This window comes from Leptopilina heterotoma, unplaced genomic scaffold (assembly GCF_015476425.1).
Source record: "Leptopilina heterotoma isolate Lh14 unplaced genomic scaffold, ASM1547642v1 Lhet_114, whole genome shotgun sequence".
NCBI lineage: Eukaryota > Metazoa > Arthropoda > Insecta > Hymenoptera > Figitidae > Leptopilina > Leptopilina heterotoma.
In genome coordinates, this window is record NW_025110833.1 from 2,844,369 (window position 1) to 2,864,983 (window position 20,615).

At 28.8% G+C, this 20,615-nt stretch overlaps 1 protein-coding gene across 4 annotated transcripts in view; it reads right to left on the reverse strand.

Annotated features, from left to right (window-relative positions):
- Positions 1–2,219: 2,219 nt before the first annotated feature.
- Positions 2,220–20,615, reverse strand: part of LOC122507430 (homeobox protein araucan-like) — a 118,761-nt gene continuing 100,365 nt past the window's right edge. For all 4 annotated transcript variants that reach the window (XM_043620144.1, XM_043620135.1, XM_043620161.1 and 1 more), the window contains exons 5-7: positions 19,497–20,466; positions 19,123–19,205; positions 2,220–5,100 (exon numbers count right to left, since the gene is read on the reverse strand). In XM_043620144.1, the coding sequence (XP_043476079.1) occupies positions 19,166–19,205; positions 19,497–20,466 (1,010 nt within the window). In that variant the 3' untranslated portion in view covers positions 2,220–5,100; positions 19,123–19,165. The remainder of the gene's footprint in view (positions 5,101–19,122; positions 19,206–19,496; positions 20,467–20,615) is intronic.

A 20,615-nucleotide genomic window follows, 5' to 3' on the forward strand; every position in this document is an offset into this window, starting at 1 on the left:
TAGGTTCAAAAGATATTTACCAAAAACAAAAAAAAATCAATACAGATATTGGTGATTTCAATGTCGTGTGACTTGTTTATTGCCAAAATACAATGTATATGACGCCCCCATTTCTAGAATAAGCACTTTAAGAAAAAGCTAAAGTATAATTATTAAAAATTTGCATTTGGTGTTGCTTGATGGTGTGTAAAAAATGAAAAAACCAAGAATATTTTTTACTGTTCATTTCCCTTTTCTTGAAATTTATTAAGGCAGAATTTATTAATGCGCTTGTTAGAAGTCTAAAAAAAAGTAGGTATAGCCAGTTTACATCAGACGGCGGGGCAAACCTGCAACTTTGTAAATTTTTTCTTTAAATCAATGTAGTAACTAAACGGTATCTTCTAAGTTGTATTTATTTCTGGGAAAAAGTTGCATTACACTGATGTAATAAAAATAATTTAATACAAAATACTGTTATATTAAAAAAATATTTTAATAAAAAAAATAAAAAAAATAAAATACGTTTTAACAAAAAATAATGTATGGATAAGAATACTATTTGATTAGAAATTACTATTTGAAATACTATTTGAAATACTATTTTTACAAAGAATATTTTTATAAAGAATATTTTTACAAAGAATATTTTTATAAAGAATATTTTTACAAAGAATATTTTTATAAAGAATTCTGTTTTAATAAAAATATTGTTACAAAAAAATACCATGTTAATATAAATAAAATTATTCGACTAGATAAATGATTCTTCATAAAGAATACTATTTTATTTAAACTACTATATTTTAATAAAAAAATACTATATCGCAATAAAAATCATTTTTGTAATAAAAGCAGAAGTCATACTATCTTAGCACTTGCTCAGATACAACATTTTGTTGAATATTGTGTAGGGTTATAGCTACAGTCCGTTTCTACCCTATTTGGACCAATGGTATACCAATGTATATATTATGTATAAACACACACACACATATATCTAATCTATAAAGCTTGCCGCAATTGATTTTAAGACTTGAGAGTGTAAAGTGAAAATATTTACTCGAAACATTTTTTCCTTCTCTCATATAATAAGCCTTCTTGTTCTCCATTTTATTATCATTTATCTTGATGTTTATGAACATCATTATTGCTAATCACGTGTATATTCTCCTTCTATTATTGTATTACACAAGTTTATTACATGAATTTTAATTTATATAGCAATAAAATTACCAACAGAAATAATTTCAAAATTTAATATTTATTAACAGTAATGAACATATTCTCATCATCGTTTTAATATTATAAATAAATATTTTTATTGGAACTAGGTAAACAAATTTTTAAATGTAGGATAATAACCGCAAAGTTTATATTGTTTATTATTTTTTATTATTGTGAAATTATTATTATAATTAATTATTTATCTGGATTGATTAAAACAATGTTATAATTATGGTATCAATATATTTTTTATCAGTATATTTGAAAAATATTCTGGTAACATTTAACAGTTTCAAATTTGTAACAAATAAAATTAACGAAGTGAATTTTTATAGCATGACTTTTAGTGACTGATTAATGGTAATAAATTTAATAAAGTCCTCTTAAATTATAATTTTTGGAAATAATATTATTGTAGCAATTATAATAAATATTCGTAATTAGCAATATTTATTGTTTCTCAATAATTCCTGTTTATAGTATAATTTTAGTTTACTGTAATCTGTTCTTTCTAGTTTGTTATAGTTTAATCTAGTTTATTTTAGTATATTCTAGTATATTCTAGTATATTTTAGTATATTCTAGTATATTTTAGTATATTCTAGTATATTTTAGTATATTCTAGTATATTTTAGTATATTTTAGTACATTTTAGTATATTTTAGTTCATTATAGTTCATTTTAGTTCATTTTAGTTCCTTCTAGTTTATTTCAGTTCATTTTAGTTTATTTCAGTTTATTTTGGTTAATTTAAGTCAGTTTAGTTTATTTCAGTTGAATTCAGTTTATTCTAGTTTATTGGACTTTATTCTAGTTTATTTCATTTTATTTTAGGTCATTTAGTTGATTTTCTTGATCTCAGTTCATTTTAGTTTATTTAGTTCATTCCGATCAGTTTTAGTATCTTAATTTCTTAATGATTAAAAAAGGACAAGGTGATAAAATAAGCGACAGCATCTACAACGTAATAGTTTTTCTTTTTAATATAATGTGAATTCATAATTGTAGTATATAATAATATAATATATCGTGATATCGATGCTAATAATAATAATAATAATAATATAATAATAATAATAATAATTTTAATAATAATAATAATAATAATAATAATAATAGATATATTTATCTATATTCACATTCAGAGCTATGTACAATTGTATTTGTTTTCTTTTTAATTAATTTACAATCGAATCTGTACGAACAACCGGTATAGTACCTAGTCTCATTTATATTAATATATAATAATAACTAGTACCTGTACTATATATATTCACAACAAACAGCTTTCTCGCCGATTTTTATTTTTTTCTTCACGAGGAAAGTGTTACGTTCAATATAACGTACACTGATTATTTACAAAACATTATTATCTATATTTCTAATAATTATATTCGTGTTGATGAATACACGAGCACCGACCTCGTTTCTATCGTAGAATAGAGTGTTGTACAGATACCGTAATTTTTTCCCAAACTCTCTTGCGTTCTTTTCCAAACGCTTCTTTTTTTTTACTTTTTCTTTTCTTTCCTTTCTTTTTTCTTCACTTTTTTATTTACTTTTTTTCTTTCCTCTTTTCTTTCTTCTTTATTGCTCTCGTTTTCTTGTCATATTTACTTCATCTCTCGTTTTATCACAGATACAAACAAATGTGTTTTTTTATACAAAACAATGTACAATTTTTTTTTCGAGTACGATCTTTACATCCCCGTTTGTTGATTTTCAGTTTCGACAATCTTATTCAAAAAATTTGATGAAACAAAAGAAAAAACTAGGAAGACAGGATTTTATCCTTACTTTTACAAAATTCGGGGTGGGGGATAATTTTTGTAAGTAGTTTTCTTTTTTAGACACAAAAAAATGCGTAGTACGCCCTTACGAAACGTATATTTAACAATATTGAGCACTGGGCATATTATGACTTGGTTTTTTTTTCTTTTAAAAATCGATACAATTATGCTTTTTTTCTGTAACAATCACACTGAGAAATGACAATTGTTTTTTTAATGATTTATATTTTTCTCAAATCACACGAAAATTCGTTTACACTTTTTGCAACATAAGAATGTTTGCATTCTTGTAAAATTAACAAATAAATTACAATTCTGCTTTTCAGTAAATAAATCTTTTTGCAAAATATAAAAAAAAAGATTTTCAATCTTTTGAAAACAATAAATAAGATAAACATCTGCAAAAAAAATGAGAAACGAATTTTCGTGTTAAGTTTTGTGCGAGCCAAATGTAACAAAATTCTCAAGGGACGAAACTATATGTATAAGGGACGTCCCTTCGTTATCAACGCACACTCGTAAAGATAATTGATTTCAATACCAGAGTGCTTGGCATTGCTCTATGTATATACGAATTGCAAATCGTCTCACACCCTTCTTCTCCTCCTTCTCCTCCTCCTTCCTCTTATTTATACTTTTGGCGATCTAATGTACAACTAATCGCTCATCGTTTTCGTTTCTTTTTTTTATTTTTAATATTTATAATAATATACAGCGTACACTCTCCAGACACTCTCGACATTTTTCATTTAATTAGTTTTACAACGCGGATCTACTTATAAGGATTTCTATCTACCTAAATTATTATGCATATGTTAATATCTCATTGTGATAATTAATCAATTAATGATATTCAAAAAGACAATAATTGTATTAGCTATGGTGTCTTTTTTTTAATAACTATTTTCTTATAGAAACTGGAGGTGCCATTTGTGATGTAGAGAGTTTAATTTTTTTAAATTGTTCAAGTGAATAAAGCGTGTACGCTTTTCCTAGTGTGTGTGTGTGTGTGTTTGTGAGTGTGTGTGACTTTTTAATGGTAAATTATTACAATAATGTAAAATATTGCAGTAATGTAAAATATTACAGTAGTGTTAACTGTAAAGTATTACAATAGTGTAAACTGTAAAGTGTTACAATAGTGTAAAATATTACGATAGTGTCGATGTTCCAATAGCCGTCGATTTTTTAAATTTCTATTTTTTTTCTTGGGGCGAAATTATTAGTTTGCCTTTAATGGAATTTTAATGAATAATTTTTTTTTATATAGAAGTGGACGGTAACTGGAACATTGATAGTGGTGTAAATTGTCACATTTACATCACATTTACATTAATGTAAAATATTACATTAATGTAAAATCACTAACACAGTTTTTCTAAGGATATCGCAAAATTGAGATGAAAAACGATGTTTTTTGACTCAATTTGATATCCTTAGAAAAAGTGTGAAGGTAAAATTTTGTAAAATATAACACTAGTGTAAAACATTACGATAATAAAAAAGATAAAATAATAACAAAAAAATAAAAAATGATTCACTTTGGATAATAATTAATAACAAATTACACTTTTCGGTGCCATTTTGCACATTGCCCGTGGTTAATTAAAAAGAAATGAATTAACACATTTTTGACTCGATATAGTAGAGAATTTCACTGGGAAGAATTCAACCTGCGATTTTCGAGAAATCGGGATTTTAGTTTCCTAATCGCAATTATCAGGGCAATCAACATATTGATTTCTCCTTGTCTATATTTAAATACTTCTTTTCCCTTTTTAGTTCCCATTTCCCTTTTTAGTTCTCATTTCCCTTTTTAGTCCCCATTTCCCTTTTTATTTCTCATTTCCCTTTTTGTCTCCCTTTTCCCCTTTTATTTATTCTCTGCCCATTATTTATCCCCTTTCTTGCTTCTATCCCTTTTTGGCTCGCACCCATTCATTCGTCCTCTCTTCCGCAGCTCTTTGTCCTTTTTTTATTTTCGTGTTCGCCTTCTCTTTCTCTCTGTTGACGGAGTGGTAAATCGCAGGACCTCGTGTGGTACTTGAAGGTATTTTACAGAATCCAAACTGGAATATTGTCCATCGCGTCTCACCTCGTTAACCTGTAACAGAAAATGGGAACGGTACCGAGTTAGTGACGCCATGTTCCTTTGTTTGTTGCGAGGAGAGGAAGGGACCTGCGCACATGTCAAAGCAGTTACACGTACATGCGATAGCTAATACGTAAAAGTAGCATCGGGTTATATTCGTCGGTGGTTGGCCGCCGCCATCAAGAGTGGGTGTCGGTATATTATACCCGCCAAACATACAAGCGCCTGCGTCTCTTTTCAATTTCAGAATATTGTAACACTTGGCAATTGAAATTATATACGTGCACTTTCTGTAATATTAACTAATTTCGCTGAACACGAATGCAAAACGATCTCTCGGCGAATTTCAACGCGATGGACAAATATCTAATGTTGTAAATATCTGATTATTAATTTCAAACTTGGTAGTTTTTGTAGCCCAACTATTATTGTTATTACACTGAAAAAAAATGATTTGATTGAAATAACCGATTAATTGACTATTATCAATTAAATATTTACTTGAATCAAATAAATCCTTGACTCCCATTTATTCGAGTCATTTAAATGGTATACAATTCATATTTCCTTCAAATACTGAAATTATTAGTTCAAATACCATTGACTCCAATAGTTATCATTTGATGTCCAATAGATATTAAAAAATTAAATATTTAATTGATAAATAATTGTCAATTAATCGGTTTATTTGAATCAAATAAAATTTTTTTTCCAGTGTAATACAGAGTTGTCAGTCAGGAAAAATAAAATTAGTTAGAAGAGAATTAGAAAAATATCAGGGAATTTTATCAAAAGTATACACAGTTTTTCTGCGGATATCAAATTGAGACAAAAATTTTTCAAAGTAATTGAAATCTTTCAAAATTGTTTTAAAAATAATTAAAGATTTTTATTGAAATTCTTGAAAATTATTCAGGAAAGTTCATCACATTAATTTTTTAAAACATTTTCGTTCGATTTCTTAAAGAGAATTGAATTTTTGTAAACAAAAAATTGAAAAAAAATATTTGAAATAATTGAAATTTACTAAAATTCCATTAAAAATAATTTAATTTTCCAAAGACTTTTATTGAAACTCTTAAAAATAATCGAGAAAAGTTTGCCGCATTACAATTTTAAAAATATTTCCATTCTATTTTCTGAAAATAATTGAATTCTTGTAAATAAGTAATTGAAATAATTGAAATTTTTCGAAATAATTGAAATTCGCGAAAATTCTATTAAAAATAATTTCACCACATTAATTTCTTTAAAAAATTTGTTCTGTTTTAATAGATAATTGAATTTTTATAAGCAAGTAATTAAAATTTTTGAAACAATTGAAATTTTCTAAAAATATATTCAAAATAATGGATTTTTTAAATAGAATTTTAAAGTAATTCTAGAAAATAATCCAGAGAAGTTTTCGTGACATTAATTAAAAAAAAATATTTCCGTTCCATTTTTTGAAGATAATTGAATTTTTCTAAACAATTAATTGAAATAATTTAAATTTGCTAAAATTCTATTTAAAAAAATTGAATTTTAAAATTATTTTTATTGAAACACTTGAAAATAATCGAGGAAAGTTCGTCACATTAAAATTAACAAATTTTTCCCATCTTATTTAAAAAAAAAATTGAATTTAAATAAACAAGTAATTAAAATTTCTTGAAATAACTTAAATTTTTCATAATAATTGAAATTCTTTAAAAAATAATTTCAACACATTAATTTCTTTAACAAATTGAGTTTTATTTTTTAATGATAATTAAATTTTTATAAGCTAGTGATTGAAATTTTTGAAATAATTGAAATTTCCTAAAAAGATATTAAAAATACTGTAATATTTTAATAGAATTGTATATAGAAATACTTGAAAATAGTCAATAGACGTTCGTGACATTAGTTTTTAAAAACAATTCCGTTCTACTTTTTTAAAATTAATTGAATTTTTATAAACAAGTAATTAATTTTTTCAATATAATTTAAATTTGCTAAAATTCTATTAAAATTATTTAAAATTTGCTGAAATTCTATTAAAAATAATTGAATTTTGTAAAGAGTTTTATTGAAATTCTGAAAAGCAATAATTGAATTTTTTAAAGAATTTAATTGAAATTCTTAAAAATTATAGAGAAAGGTTCGTCAGAATAATTAATTTTATTTGTAAAAAAAAACATACGCCATGAATATTTTTAAATAAAATTGCTTTTAAAAATTATTTTCTTCTATAATTAAACTCTTCTCTAATATTTTTAATTAGTATCGAAGAAAAAATCGAATTTTTATCTGCAGATCAAAATTCCATGGAAATCAATAAAAAAACAATCAAATATTCATAGGAAACTTGTTAATATAATTAATATAATTATATATTTATATTAAAATTAGTTCAGCATTATTTAATTGAAATTGTAATTATTGAAATTATTACTGTAAATTATAATTTTTGAAATTGTAATCATATTTTCAATTGAAATATGAAAAAAAGATAAAGACACGAAGAGATGGAAAAATGATTTACAATTATAAAAGTTTAATTGCACATGTCAGTGACCGAATGATTCGAAAAGTAATGAATTAATTTTCCCAGTTAGAAGTACACGTGTCTCTTCGATAGGCGACACTTGAAATTCCTGATTAGAGAAGAATCGAGAATTCGAACCGGTTTCGAGGGCAATATGGTGTCTCTCCTGCTCTCTCTCCCTGGCAGAAAAGATCGCATCCTTTTGTATCGTTATAACTGCTTGTTTGCTAGAATACTTATGTTGTCCGGAGAAAATAGGTAGCCATGGCGATTACGCAGTGCATATCGTTGCGATTACAACGTTTCGCATGGACAAATCCGGTATGTGTCCCATTCGATAGACATTCGTGATAATTCCCACTAAGCCATGTTTCAACGGACCTTTAATCCCCAGTGGAATCAAGAACGACCGCGTGTAAATAGTAAATCCGGATGCCAGCATCTCGCTTTATTCAAATCACTCTGCCTTGTGTAAGAAACGAGTAAGAAAATAGAGTAATTAATCTATATAAAGAAAATGTATTCAATCAACTGTAAACATTCTTCTAATCGAAATAGCGATATCTGTTTAATTGCCACTTGGCAAATCTTATTCTAAACTTGCACATTTTTCTCGATATTTTCTTTTTTCTTTATTTTTGTGTGTCTATTTTGTGTTTCTTTTCGTGTCATTTTTTTAAATCAACTTTAGTGACTTAATTTACTCACTAAATGAATGGATTCCTTTAATCCATTCAAGGAAATCTTTGTTTCACCTCGTGCCTCACTAAAACTGATGAGTTCCAATTTATTTCAGACAAAAAAATTTTTATTGAATCGAAAATATAATATATTTGAATCAACTGAATAAGTTTGATAAAATATTTGATTCCATTTAATTGTTTCAAACAAGGGTTTCGTTAGATAGCAATGTATTCGGTTGAATCATCCAAATTTCGTTTGTTTAACCAAATAAATTAATTCAGGGTTGTCACAGGTCAGGGAATTCAGGGAAAAGTCAGGGATTTTTATTAAAAGTACTAGAAAAAATTAAATTTTTAAAACTCATAAGAAAATTCTGAATTTTTGTTTTTTTTTGTTTGCCTCATAAACTATGAAATTACCACGAAACCTTCAATTTTTACTATTTCTCACAATAATTTCTAATTAAATAACTTCATTCAAAATTTTTTTAAATTTTTATCAAAATTTCAATTATCTTTATAAATAATAAAATTTTTCTCCGAAATTCAATTATTTTAAAAAAATTTAATAAAATTCTTGGCCAAATTGCAATTATTTTCAAAATTTTTCCTCAATTCAATGATTTTCAATTTTTTACGATTTTAACGAAATTTTCCCAAAAAATTCAATTATTTAAAACAAATTTTGATAAAATTCTACGAAGTCATTTAATTATGTTCACAAATAATACAAATTCGCAAGAATTCAATTATTTACAAATTTGTTATAAATTTCTTCATAAGAATTCCATTATTTTCATAAACTATGCAATTTTTGTACAGAGATTCAATTATTTTTGAAAATAATAAAATTATTTTGAGGAATTCAATTATTTCCATAAATAATAAAACTCATCGCTAATTTCAATTTTAATCGAATTCCTCGAAAAATGAAAAAATTATTCTTAAAAATTCAAATAAAATTCATCGAAAGAATTTAATGATTAAAAAATTTACTGATAAAATTCTTTATGAGAATTAAATTTTGAGAAACATTCAATTCTTCAATAAATTATTTATTTTTGTATTTAATTGATTGTAAAATAAAGAAATAAATAAATAATTGAATTCTCGTCGAATTTTTTAATAAATATTGATTGAATAATGGGTTTCAGTTAAAATTTAAGATAATCATTTGAACATTAAAAGCATTACAGAGTAAATTTTTAGAAATAATTTAATTTTGAATATGTTTCAAATGAAAATCTTTGAAAATTAGAATTATTTAAAAAGAAATATTATTAAAACTCGTATTAAGAATTCAATTATTTTCAAAAGTAATAAAATTCTACGCAGAAATTCAATTATGGTCAAAAGTTTAAAAAAATTCTCTTCAAAATTTCAATTATCTTTATAAATAATAAAATTTTTCTCCAAAATTCAATTGATTTTCAAAAATTTTAATAAAATTCTTGTCAAGATTTCAATTATTTTCAAAAATTTTTCTCAATTCAATGAAATTTTTTAGAGATCCAATTATTTTTAAGACAATTTTAATCTAATTTCTCGAAAAATAAAATTATTCTTGAAAATTTTATTGAAATTCGTCAAAAGAATTTTAATTACCTAAAAATTTGTTGATAAAATCCTTAAAATGAGAATTTAATTTAAAAAAACATTCAATTCTTGAATAAATTATTTATTTTTGTATTTAAGTAATTGAAGTCTCGTAGAATTTTCTAAAAAAAATTGATTTAAATATGAATTTCAGTTAAAATTTTAGATAATAATTGAATATTGAAAAGGATTCAAATTATAATTTTTAAATGTTTAAATTTTTCATACTTTTTAATTGAAAATTGTGTAGATTTAATTTTTTTTTAATTAAGTTTTGAAGTTTTGTTTTTTTTAATTTTGAAGAATATTAATTCCTACGGAAAAATAATAATTAAATATTTATTTAAAAAAGAAGTTATTGTTTTCGAAAAAATTTTACAATTAGAGAAATTCGTAAATAAATGAATGGAACATTTTTTTAAGTATCTAATAATTTTTAGAGTGAATCAGAATATAGAACATTTTTTTGAGTATCTAATAATTTTTAGAGTGAATGAAAATATTCTTTAGTGTCAGGGAGAAAGACAAAATTTTGTCTGGCAATCAGGGAAATGTCAGGGAAAAACAAAATTAAATTTTTGTAGTAACCCTGTAATTTTATTTGGTTAACATTAACCAAATTGACTAAATAGATAATAATCTATTTAGTCGATTTGGTTTGAATATTTGGTTTGGTTTGAACTAAATAGATTATTATCTATTTAGTCGATTTGGTTTTAGTTGGAATTTGGTTAATTTAACCCAAAATTAGAAAATCAAGTTTAATTAAAAAAAAAAAATTTGATTGTTTGAAATAAATTATTTCTTCGAGTCTATTATTAGCATAAATAATAGTGGCGACAAATTGTGAATCGTGTACGAAGAATGTTTACATAACGAACAACAGGAAACGGTGACAAATCAATACATATATATATGAAGATAAAATATGCCAATAAAGAAGTCCATTAGACTCATTATTCATCTTGGAGTAGAGTGCTAATATTATGCGACTATAAGGTAGAATTCAAGATTCTTTACTGGTAAAACATTAGTTGTAAAAGATGGACCCATTAAAAGATTAAAGTGAACAGCAATTGCCCCAGGTACCTTCTGTAGGTAGAGTACCACCCAGACAGCATTCTTCGACTTCTTCCACATCAGGAGATTAATTCCTGAGCAGAGCTTGGAGAATGCATCGAGAGGGGATGCATATTGATAGTTTGGAAAGAGAAAAGAAACTCAAACTCGAGATAAAGGAGTTTCTCATTCCTAGACTCTGTATATATGTGAGTGTGTGTGTGTGTGTAAATTTTTTTCTTTTCTTTGAAAAAGAGAAGATCAACAACAAGAGCAGATTAGCCAGGAGAAAAAGATCAGAAAACTTGACTCTCTCTGGAGAAGACATTTATCAAAAAAGGACTGATAGAGAAAAGAGGAGAAAAAGGAAAGGAAAGAAGAATAGAGAAAAGAGGGGAAAACGGAAAAAGAGAAAAAAAGAAAGAGGAAAGAGCGAAGAAGAAAGAGCAAAGATGAAAAAGCAGAAAAAGAAAGAACAGAAAGGAAAAAAATGGAAAAATAGATAGAAGAAGAACACAAGATGTTTCGATAGATGACTGTTGTTAATGACTGTAATATAGATCATCTCGAGTTATTTCATCACAATCGAGATTCTGTTGCCAACTTGAAAATGGAGCCAAGTTGTGTGTATATACACTGCAGTGAAGCACTCAATCACTCGATTTAATGCTCGGCACGACTAATTGACTCGTGGATCTTCTATCGTCTTTACAAGCTAGATCTATTATGGCAAAGAAGCGCTATAATACTTGAAACACCTTTCGAGTGCACGACTTAATCTTTTTCGCATTCTGAGTTGAGTCAGTTGGTATATATACATTTGCACGACAACAAATTGGTCGTACGTTGCGTTTTGCTGCCGCGTGCCTGCATAAATTAACGTGAAAGAACGGAAAAATATCACTCTTGCGCAAGATGCTTTGAGCAATATATATAAACACACACTCACACACATTGAAGACTCGTCTCACAGAAATTAATGATTTAAATGAGAAAATAACGTTTCGAAAGCATACGGTGCCTATGTGCTATTCTTAACTTTTTTGATGAATTTCCAAGTCATGAAGCAGAAAATCTGTAATTCATCATTGTTCAATGTTAAAATTAATTTAATTTCTTGGTTCAAGACACTTGTTAGTTATCACTTCTTTTGCGAGGGATTTTTCGTTTATTTCAACTACTTTTTGTTTTTTCGTCAAATATACAAATAATTAAAAATTTTAGTGTACAATTTTTGCAATTTAGAAAAATGTTAATAAAATTTTAATAAAATTTTAAAAGAAAAATTCCTCAAGAAATAATTTTACAATTAAAGAAGTTCGTCAATATATTTTTTTGAGTATCTAATCATTTTTAAAGTGAATCAGTAGAATATTTTTTTCGATCAAGAAAAAAGTCGAAAGTCAAACAAAATTAAATTTTTATGGCAAAAAAGAAAAGAAGTCCTCCAATTAACATTGTATTATCAAATTAAAAACAGCGAATGATTCCAAATGCGTGCACACAGTCGTTCGTTTATTTTGTTAATTTTTTTTTCATCGAATGATAAAACTCCATTGAAGAGTTTGCTCGAGACTAGTGATTGTTGAATACAGCAAAAAGTCTCCTATATATTCCTTCTGTTCTGGGTGGTCCCTAACGTTAAGTGTGTAACGATCGAAACAAACTCATGCGAAGCTTTTCAATATAATGATCAAATATAAATAATTCAATTTTTTTACAAAAGTAAAACTAATTTTACAATTTCTTGTTAATTTACGAATATAAGTGTCAAATTATTGTGAAATAAAATTGAAAACAAGTAAAAGCACCGTTGCACTGCTATGGCAATTACAATATATAGTATATTTGTAATTGATTCACGACAATGTAGTATTTTTTTTTCTCAACAGTTGTTGGTTTTTGTCGTGAGTGAACGAGTATTCACATTGCCAATGAAATATCGTCATACGCAATCGTTTTGTGATTCGCAGAGGTTGCGCATTAAAAAGCAATCGGTCCTGGGAACACCAAGTTTTCATTTAACTCGTGATTTTTCTACTGTTTTTTTTCTTTTTTCCTCTTTTTTTTCGTTGGGCCATCCATCACCCGTTTGTTCTGTCGTTAAATGCCTGCGCTTCGAATGACAATGTGCAAATTCGGCTCTATTGCCATATCGATTGTTACGTTCCCAGTCTCTCTCTCGAATAAACCAGGGATTCATTGGATGGTTGAAAATTTTCTCACCTGTCGCTTTTGCGTTTGTATAATGGTAATAAATGCAAGCACCTTGCTACCGTTTATCACTCACTAAATCCTGATATTCTCGAGACAGTAATTTTTATCTTATGTATTCGGATTTCTTTATTTTGAGTAGTTTTTCAGGATTGCCACAAAAATGTAACTTTGTTTTTCCCTGATTCCCAGACAGAATTTTAACTTTTTCCCTGACACTAAAGAATATTCTGATTCACTCTAAAAATTATTAGATAGGTAAAAAAATTATTTCATCATTATTATTTTTCCATTAAAATTAAGATTTTCAAAAATTTCATATTCAAATCGTTTAAAATTTAATAACTTTTAGGAATATTATTATAAACATGAATTTCTTCGAAATTATTTTTATCATTTAAATTCAATTATTATTTTCTAGAATTTTTAACTAAAATTCTTCTTTAAATCAATTATTAGTTAAAAGTACGAAAAATTTAGATTTCCAAAGATTTGAGTTTGAAACCTTTTCAAAATTCAATTACTTATAAAAATCCATGTTAAGAATTTAAATAATAATTTATGAAAATATTTAAATTCGTGTGAAGAATTTTATTAAATTTTGTTTAGATAATTGAAATTTTAACAAGAAGTTTATTAACATTTTTAACAACAATTTAATTCTTGAGAAGAATATCGCTACCTATTTATAAAGATAATTTAATTCGTGACGAGAATTTAAAAAAAAAATTGATAATAAATTATAATTTCAGCAAAGTATTTTATTACTTTTCAAAAGAATTAAATTATTGTAATGAATTTTGATACTTATGAAAATAATTTAATTTTGGATAAGAATTTTATTACAATTCTTTAAAATAATTTATTTTATGGGGAGAATTTTGTTGTTTATCAAGATAAATGAATTCTTTTGCAGAATTATTTACAATTTTTTAAAAAATAAATCATTACCTGTGACGAATTAAAAGTTATTTATGAAAATAATTCAATCATTGCAACGAATTATATTATTTTATTGAATAATTGAATGTTTCTTAAATTTGAATTCTTTCGTCAAGTTTTAATAAAATTTTTGAAAATAATTGCATTTTTGCGAGAAATTTATTTAAAATTGTATTAAAAATATTAAAAATTCTGCCGTGAAAATAATTGAATTCCTAATTTAAATTTTATTATTTATGAAAATAATTTAATGTTTTCGTAGAATTGTATCAAACATTTTTTTTAACAATTAAATTTTTTTTAAAATTTTATGCAAATAGTAAATATTAAAAATCATTTTGCAAAGAAGTTTATTAAAATTTTTGAAAATAATTGAATCTTTGACGAAAAATTTTGCTATTTATAAAGATAATTCAATTCTTGTCGAGATGTTCGTTAAAATTTACAAAAAATAATTTAATTTATTTGAAGAATTTTATTACTTTTGAAAATAATTGAATTTTGGAAAAGAATTTTTTTTTAAATTCCTTAAAATAATTGATTTTATGGAGAGAATTTTGTTGTTTATCAAAATGAATGAATTCTTTTGTAGAATTACTTAATAATTTTTGAAAATAAATCATTTCCTGCGACGAATTGAAAGTTATTTATGAAAATAATTGAATCATTGCAACGAATTATATTATTTTATTGAATATTTGAATATTTCTTAAAATTGAATTCTTTCGTCAAGTTTTAATAAAATTTTTAAGAATAATTGCATTTTTCGAGGGATTTATTTAATATTTTATTTAAAATATTTAAAATTCTGCCGTGAAAATAATTGAATTCCTAAATGAAATTTTATTATTTATGAAAATAATTGGATTTCTTCGTAGAATAATTGTACCACAAATTTTTTTTCAATAATTAAATTTTTTTGATAAATTTTATGAAAATAGTAAATATTGAAAATCATTCAATTACGGAAAACTTCTAAAAATAATTGAAATTTTGCAAAGAATTTTATTTAAATTTTTGTAAATAATTGAATTTTTGGCGAAAGATTTTGCTATTTATAAAGATAATTTAATTCTTGACGAGATATTCGTTAAAATTTGCAAAAAAGAATTGAATTTCTTCGAAGAATTTTATTACTTTTGAAATAATTGAATTCTTCTGATGAATATTATTATATTTTTTTAAAATTTCTAAAAATAATTGAATCTTTGTGAAGAATTTTGTTATTCATCAAGATAATTGCATTAAAACTTCTGAAATAATTAAATAATATTAAAAAATTTATTTTGGTCAGAAATAGAAAAAAATGTTGAAGGTTTTGTATTTGAATTCGTGGTAGTTTGATAGTTTATGAGGCAAACAAAAAATACACTTAAAATTCAGAATTTTCTTATGAATTCTAAAAATTTAATTTTCTCCAGTTCATTTTATTAAAAATCCCTGAATTCCCTGATCTGTGCCAATTTTTTTTGCACCTGAGTGATAGTTTTAGCTTTATACAGAATATTTCGATTATTGAAGAGCAACATTATCAGAAGCATTTTTATGCAATTGAGGCAGAATATTGTGCCTATAGATGTTGTGCCATTCGGAAAAGATTACCTTTTGGACTTTTCGGTACGGATTTTTTGATTCGGTCGAATAGACATGAATGGAAATTCGGACCAAATTGTCTCGGATGAGACAATTTGGAGTTGGAGAACTAAACGGATGAAAGGTTAATTCAATTCGAAAAGGGCGTTCTGTAAATATCCCATTAGGAGGTGCGAGCACAGGCAGAGGAAAGTGACGGAGGATAAGGTATCATGAACGACCACCAAGATCCAAACACTCCACCCACTCTAATGGCAATTAAATATCCAGCGAGCTAATTGGCAATTACGATGGGCGTTGAGGTTTACTTTTTTAGTCTACCAGGTAGCCACTGAGAGTTTCTTTCATTGGTTCTCACATGTGTGAGTGTGTGTCCCATGATTGTATTAGTGGTTACCTGCGGGACCAAGAAATCAACGAGTTAGTGGCTGCGGGAGAGACAGGTTGGAGTCGTTGGTGCATCTAAAGTTTTGGAGTTTATAAGCCTTGGACTATGAGGGACACGAGGCGAAAACCACGACAACCAACAGCCAGCAGCCTCTCTCTCTTTCTCTCTCTCTCGTCGGATAGAATGAGAGACGAGACGAAGACCGAAAGCGAGGCAAGGTGACGACAGCGAAAACTAGTTTATTTGAGACCTGGCTATAAATTAGGATCAGATCGCCACCAGATAAGGTGGTCCCGGTAACACCCGGGACTCGAAAGACGTCTCCAAGACCTGGAAACTGACGTTACTTGTTCTTTTTTTTTTGCTTTTTATTCTCCCTTTATTCCCCCCTTTTCCTCCTCTTTTTTTTAAACTCCTTCACCTTCCCTCTTTCAAACACTTTACATTCACGCTAGAAAATGCTATACTGCCTTGTCCTTCTTTCTACATTTCGAAAACTTGAGGAGTATCGGGTTAAGGCCGACAAAGGCGTCCACCTGGAATAATTTGGAATCACAGATCACGCACTAAATCTATTCACAAGTATTATATCTTTCATTCGAATCTTGAAACAATTTCGAATCTTCTTTTGCGCACAATTATTTACTTTGTAAAATCAAATTTAAATTCAATTTCGAATAATTGGATTCGGAGTTTGATCCGGTGAATGTGGGAGACCCACCTGTGGGTTGTCATTGAGAGCCAAATGGACAAAAATTTATAAGTAAATTAGGATTTTTTTTCTTCTTATAGAAAAGTAATAGAATACCTACTATTTACTAAATATTTCTGTTACTATTTACTTTATTTTCTTTACTATTTATTTTACTTATTTACTTATTTTGGCCGCACATTTTTAGACCATCTTAGTTCTTTATAAGAAATGTGTAATTAAAATAAACTTGATGTATTAATAAACTGAAGTATTAGCTTTTTCACACGAACTAAATGGATAATTTCTGATTTTCGCTGTTTTATGTTCAGAACTGGGGTAAAACTAATTGGGATTTAATTTAAAAGTAAACTAATTGAGAAGGGATGTTTAAGACTGTTGCGAAGAAACCTTTGGAAAAGTCAGGGTCCAAGTTTTACGGAGACTTGAGGCTTTTGAGGAGCCAAGGGGATATCGAGAGTAAACCCTGAAGATGAATCCAGGGAATCGTTTGTAAGGAAACGAGGGTAGTCGTTTCGGAAAGCCCCCACCCCCTCATCCTCTCATGCTTTTTGGTGTGACTGCGGGATGAAGTCTTTGGTTTCCCAAGGCACTTTAACGATCGCCTAACCGACACTGATAACTGGTTCTCATACCACCATCTTCTTTACCAATTCTCCCGAGTATATAAGATCCTCTGGAAAATCACTCTTTTTTTTAAATCAGAAACGAATTTTAAGCACGTGTCGGTGAAAAAGAAAAAAAATTTGTGAGGGATAAAATTTCTCTTGTAAAAATTTTCTAATTCAAAAGAAGATGGAATCAATTTCCTTTACTTAAAGTTTATTCTTTCCTTTGAGATTAAAAAAAAAAAAGAAATTGATTTGTTTGCATTAGCATGAAGCTACTCGAATGTGTCTATTTCTTCATCGTTTTTATTTGCATATATAAGCTTAGGCCTGACTTTTTATTTCGTGAGAAGATAGTGGCCAACACGAATCGAGTGACTTGGTCGGTCACTAACGCGACAGCTTGAGGTGTGTTCGAGTGGAATAGTTGGATGAGAGTGTGTGCAAGAGAGAAGGAGAATGGAGGCATCTAATTTCCTTCTCTCTTGCACTCACTCTGGTTGGGAAGAGGATCGAGGTGGAGAGAGTGAGAGAAAAAGGGAGGAGGAGAGAAAGAGTAAAGGAGGAAGAGAGAGAGAAAAAATGTAAGAGAGAAGGAGAGAGAGAGAGACGAGGCGAACCAGTGGTGATTCCATTCACTGATTGAAATCTCCGTCCATTTGTTACTGTCAAGAAGGTGGCGATAGCCTCTCTCTGCCCGCAGACTGCCCACACGCTACTCAATACCCAATGCCATTATTATTTCGACGCAGGCCCAGGGACTAACGACCAATCAACTCGGCCGGATATTAATTCCTTATCGATTGTCTTAAGGTGTCCGTTCGACTTTGGAGGCGAGTTGAGCTCTGGTCCAGGGCAGTCAATCGTGGACCGTGACTGATCGTGATCGGATAAGACTGTACCGTTGCTTGAAACGACCTACCTTCGTGCCTTGTCTCTTATGTCTATTCATTTTATTTTAACTCAATGGCGAAATAAATTATTGTACTTGCTATCCGCGCGCATTTCTCGTGTTAATGTGCTTCAACCGCTGATAGATATCTGTTTGCTCAGTCCCTGTTAATACCAGACCGATACAACATTCCCAAAATAACTAGATTAACTAATGTTATTCATTGGTTACTTATTTGCATTTGGAGAAACACTAGATTCACTAATATTACTGACATTGAACAATGTCGACTATTAAACACAAAGTTTCATTACCTTAAAGACTCTGAAGGTGGCAGTGCAACCGAATTTCAACTTTAGGAAACTTCTGACGTTATCTGATGAGAACTACTGTTAACTTTCGCTTTAAAAGTTTTCTCACTTGCGCACTCTTTAATAACTACAATAGGTTTCATTAGCTTCGCAACTAAAGACTCCGAAGGTGCCAGTGCACCCAAATTTCAACTTTTGAGAAACTTAACTGACGATATCTATTGTCAACTACTGTTATTTTTGACTTAAGTTTTCTCACTCGCGGGCTCTTTAATAACTACAAAAAGTTTTACGTTTTTCTAATATCAACTTATCTTCAAGATAGCCCTCTTCTCTGTCGATAAAAATCCAAATAGTTTCAGACAAATCCGAATACTCCTAATTCCAAACTAATTCCTACACTCGTTCTATAGGCGCAGGGGTTTTAAGGTCAGTTATAAAAGTATTCTCGGAGAACACTTGTAAATTTTATTTGGGGCAATAGAGATGAGCATGCAATAAAAACAGAGGTAAGAAATTCAACAAACCTTGGCGGATGCGTTCATCTTGTGTCGGTGCTCGTTCATATCCTTAAACTGGTGACACAAATCCACTTCCCATGGTTTGTGACCTAAAACATATACGAAAGAAGCCATAAATAAATTTTGCGGATGGACATTTTACTGGTTCGGTTTTTAAAATTCGAAATTATATTTTCTAGTACAGTAGAACCACGATTAAACATGATTAACCGCAAAGGTAGGAACCCTTGTTTATCCTACCTTTGCAGTTAATCATGGTTAATCGTCTTTTTATCTTTGGTTAATTGTTGTTAATCATTTTTTATTCTACTGCGAGTAAAAAGTTAGATAGCAATAAAAAATGTCTAAAGTAAAAAAGAATATTTGTTAACAAAGCTCACCCTTTGTAGAAAGGTTTGAAGGCCGTGGTGGCTTCCGTGGGTGGGAGACTGGCCGTGGTCTGATGTTGGTGGAGTATCGAATTCTGCGATGTGGGCGAGAATTCTTTGTGCGGCGAGTTTTGAAGACGAGAACTAAAGGACGAAACACTGCTGGACGATCCCGAACTTGTGGACAGATAACCTCCATTATGATTAGAAGTATAATGATTGAGATTGCCATTACTGGTGTTGTTGTTATTGTTGTTGTTGCCACCAGGGCAGTACCCTGTTGGAGGGCCCTGGATCACTCCATTCGGGGTACCCACCTTCATGTTGGGAGGTGTTTGGGGTGGGGTATCTGTACCAACTTCGGGAAACCCCGCCGCTGCTGAGGACGAAGCACTGGACGTTGAACCGGAAGAGGAATTGGGATTGTAGTGAAGTTGTCCACCGGAGGAAGACGACAGGAAACCACCGTATCGCGCCGTTGCGCCCGAATAAGGTGCAGTGGCAGCGGACGATGGACTCATTGTTGCCGATGAGGGAAGTGCAAAGGATGTTAGACCACCTCCACCTGGAGCGCCTCCCACTCCACTCGAGCCGAGCCAAGGTTGTTGAGAATGATGATGAGATTGGTTGGATAAATGATGTTGCTGCTGAGCGTAATGCTGCTGCTGATGGTGTAAGTGATACTGCTGTTGGTGATGTGGATGGGAAGTTGGAGGAGGTGTTTTACAAGCTGCCGTGTCAGCTAGGGACCAAATCTTAGGTTTCGTGGCTGGAATAGGAATACCACCTGCACCACACTCGCTCTTAATTCCTTCTTCTTTGAGATGATCGTCACTACTGTAGCCTTGGTGATGGTGGTGATGCATCGCATGATGAAATGAGTGCTCACTCCTTCGGGGATCATCCTCCAGGTCCAAATCGTCATCATCGTCGAGATCTTTATCGATCTTCATGTGCTCCGCTTTCACATGCCTCATTGGTTCTGCGAACAAACATGATGAGTCAACTAAATATTAATGTCCCAAATAGATGGTCATCGCTTGATGATAAATTTTGTCTTTTAAACTCAGTTGATAATTTTCAGCAGTTACGGGACCTAAAAACTTTTTTTTGTTTGAATTCTGATCCGAT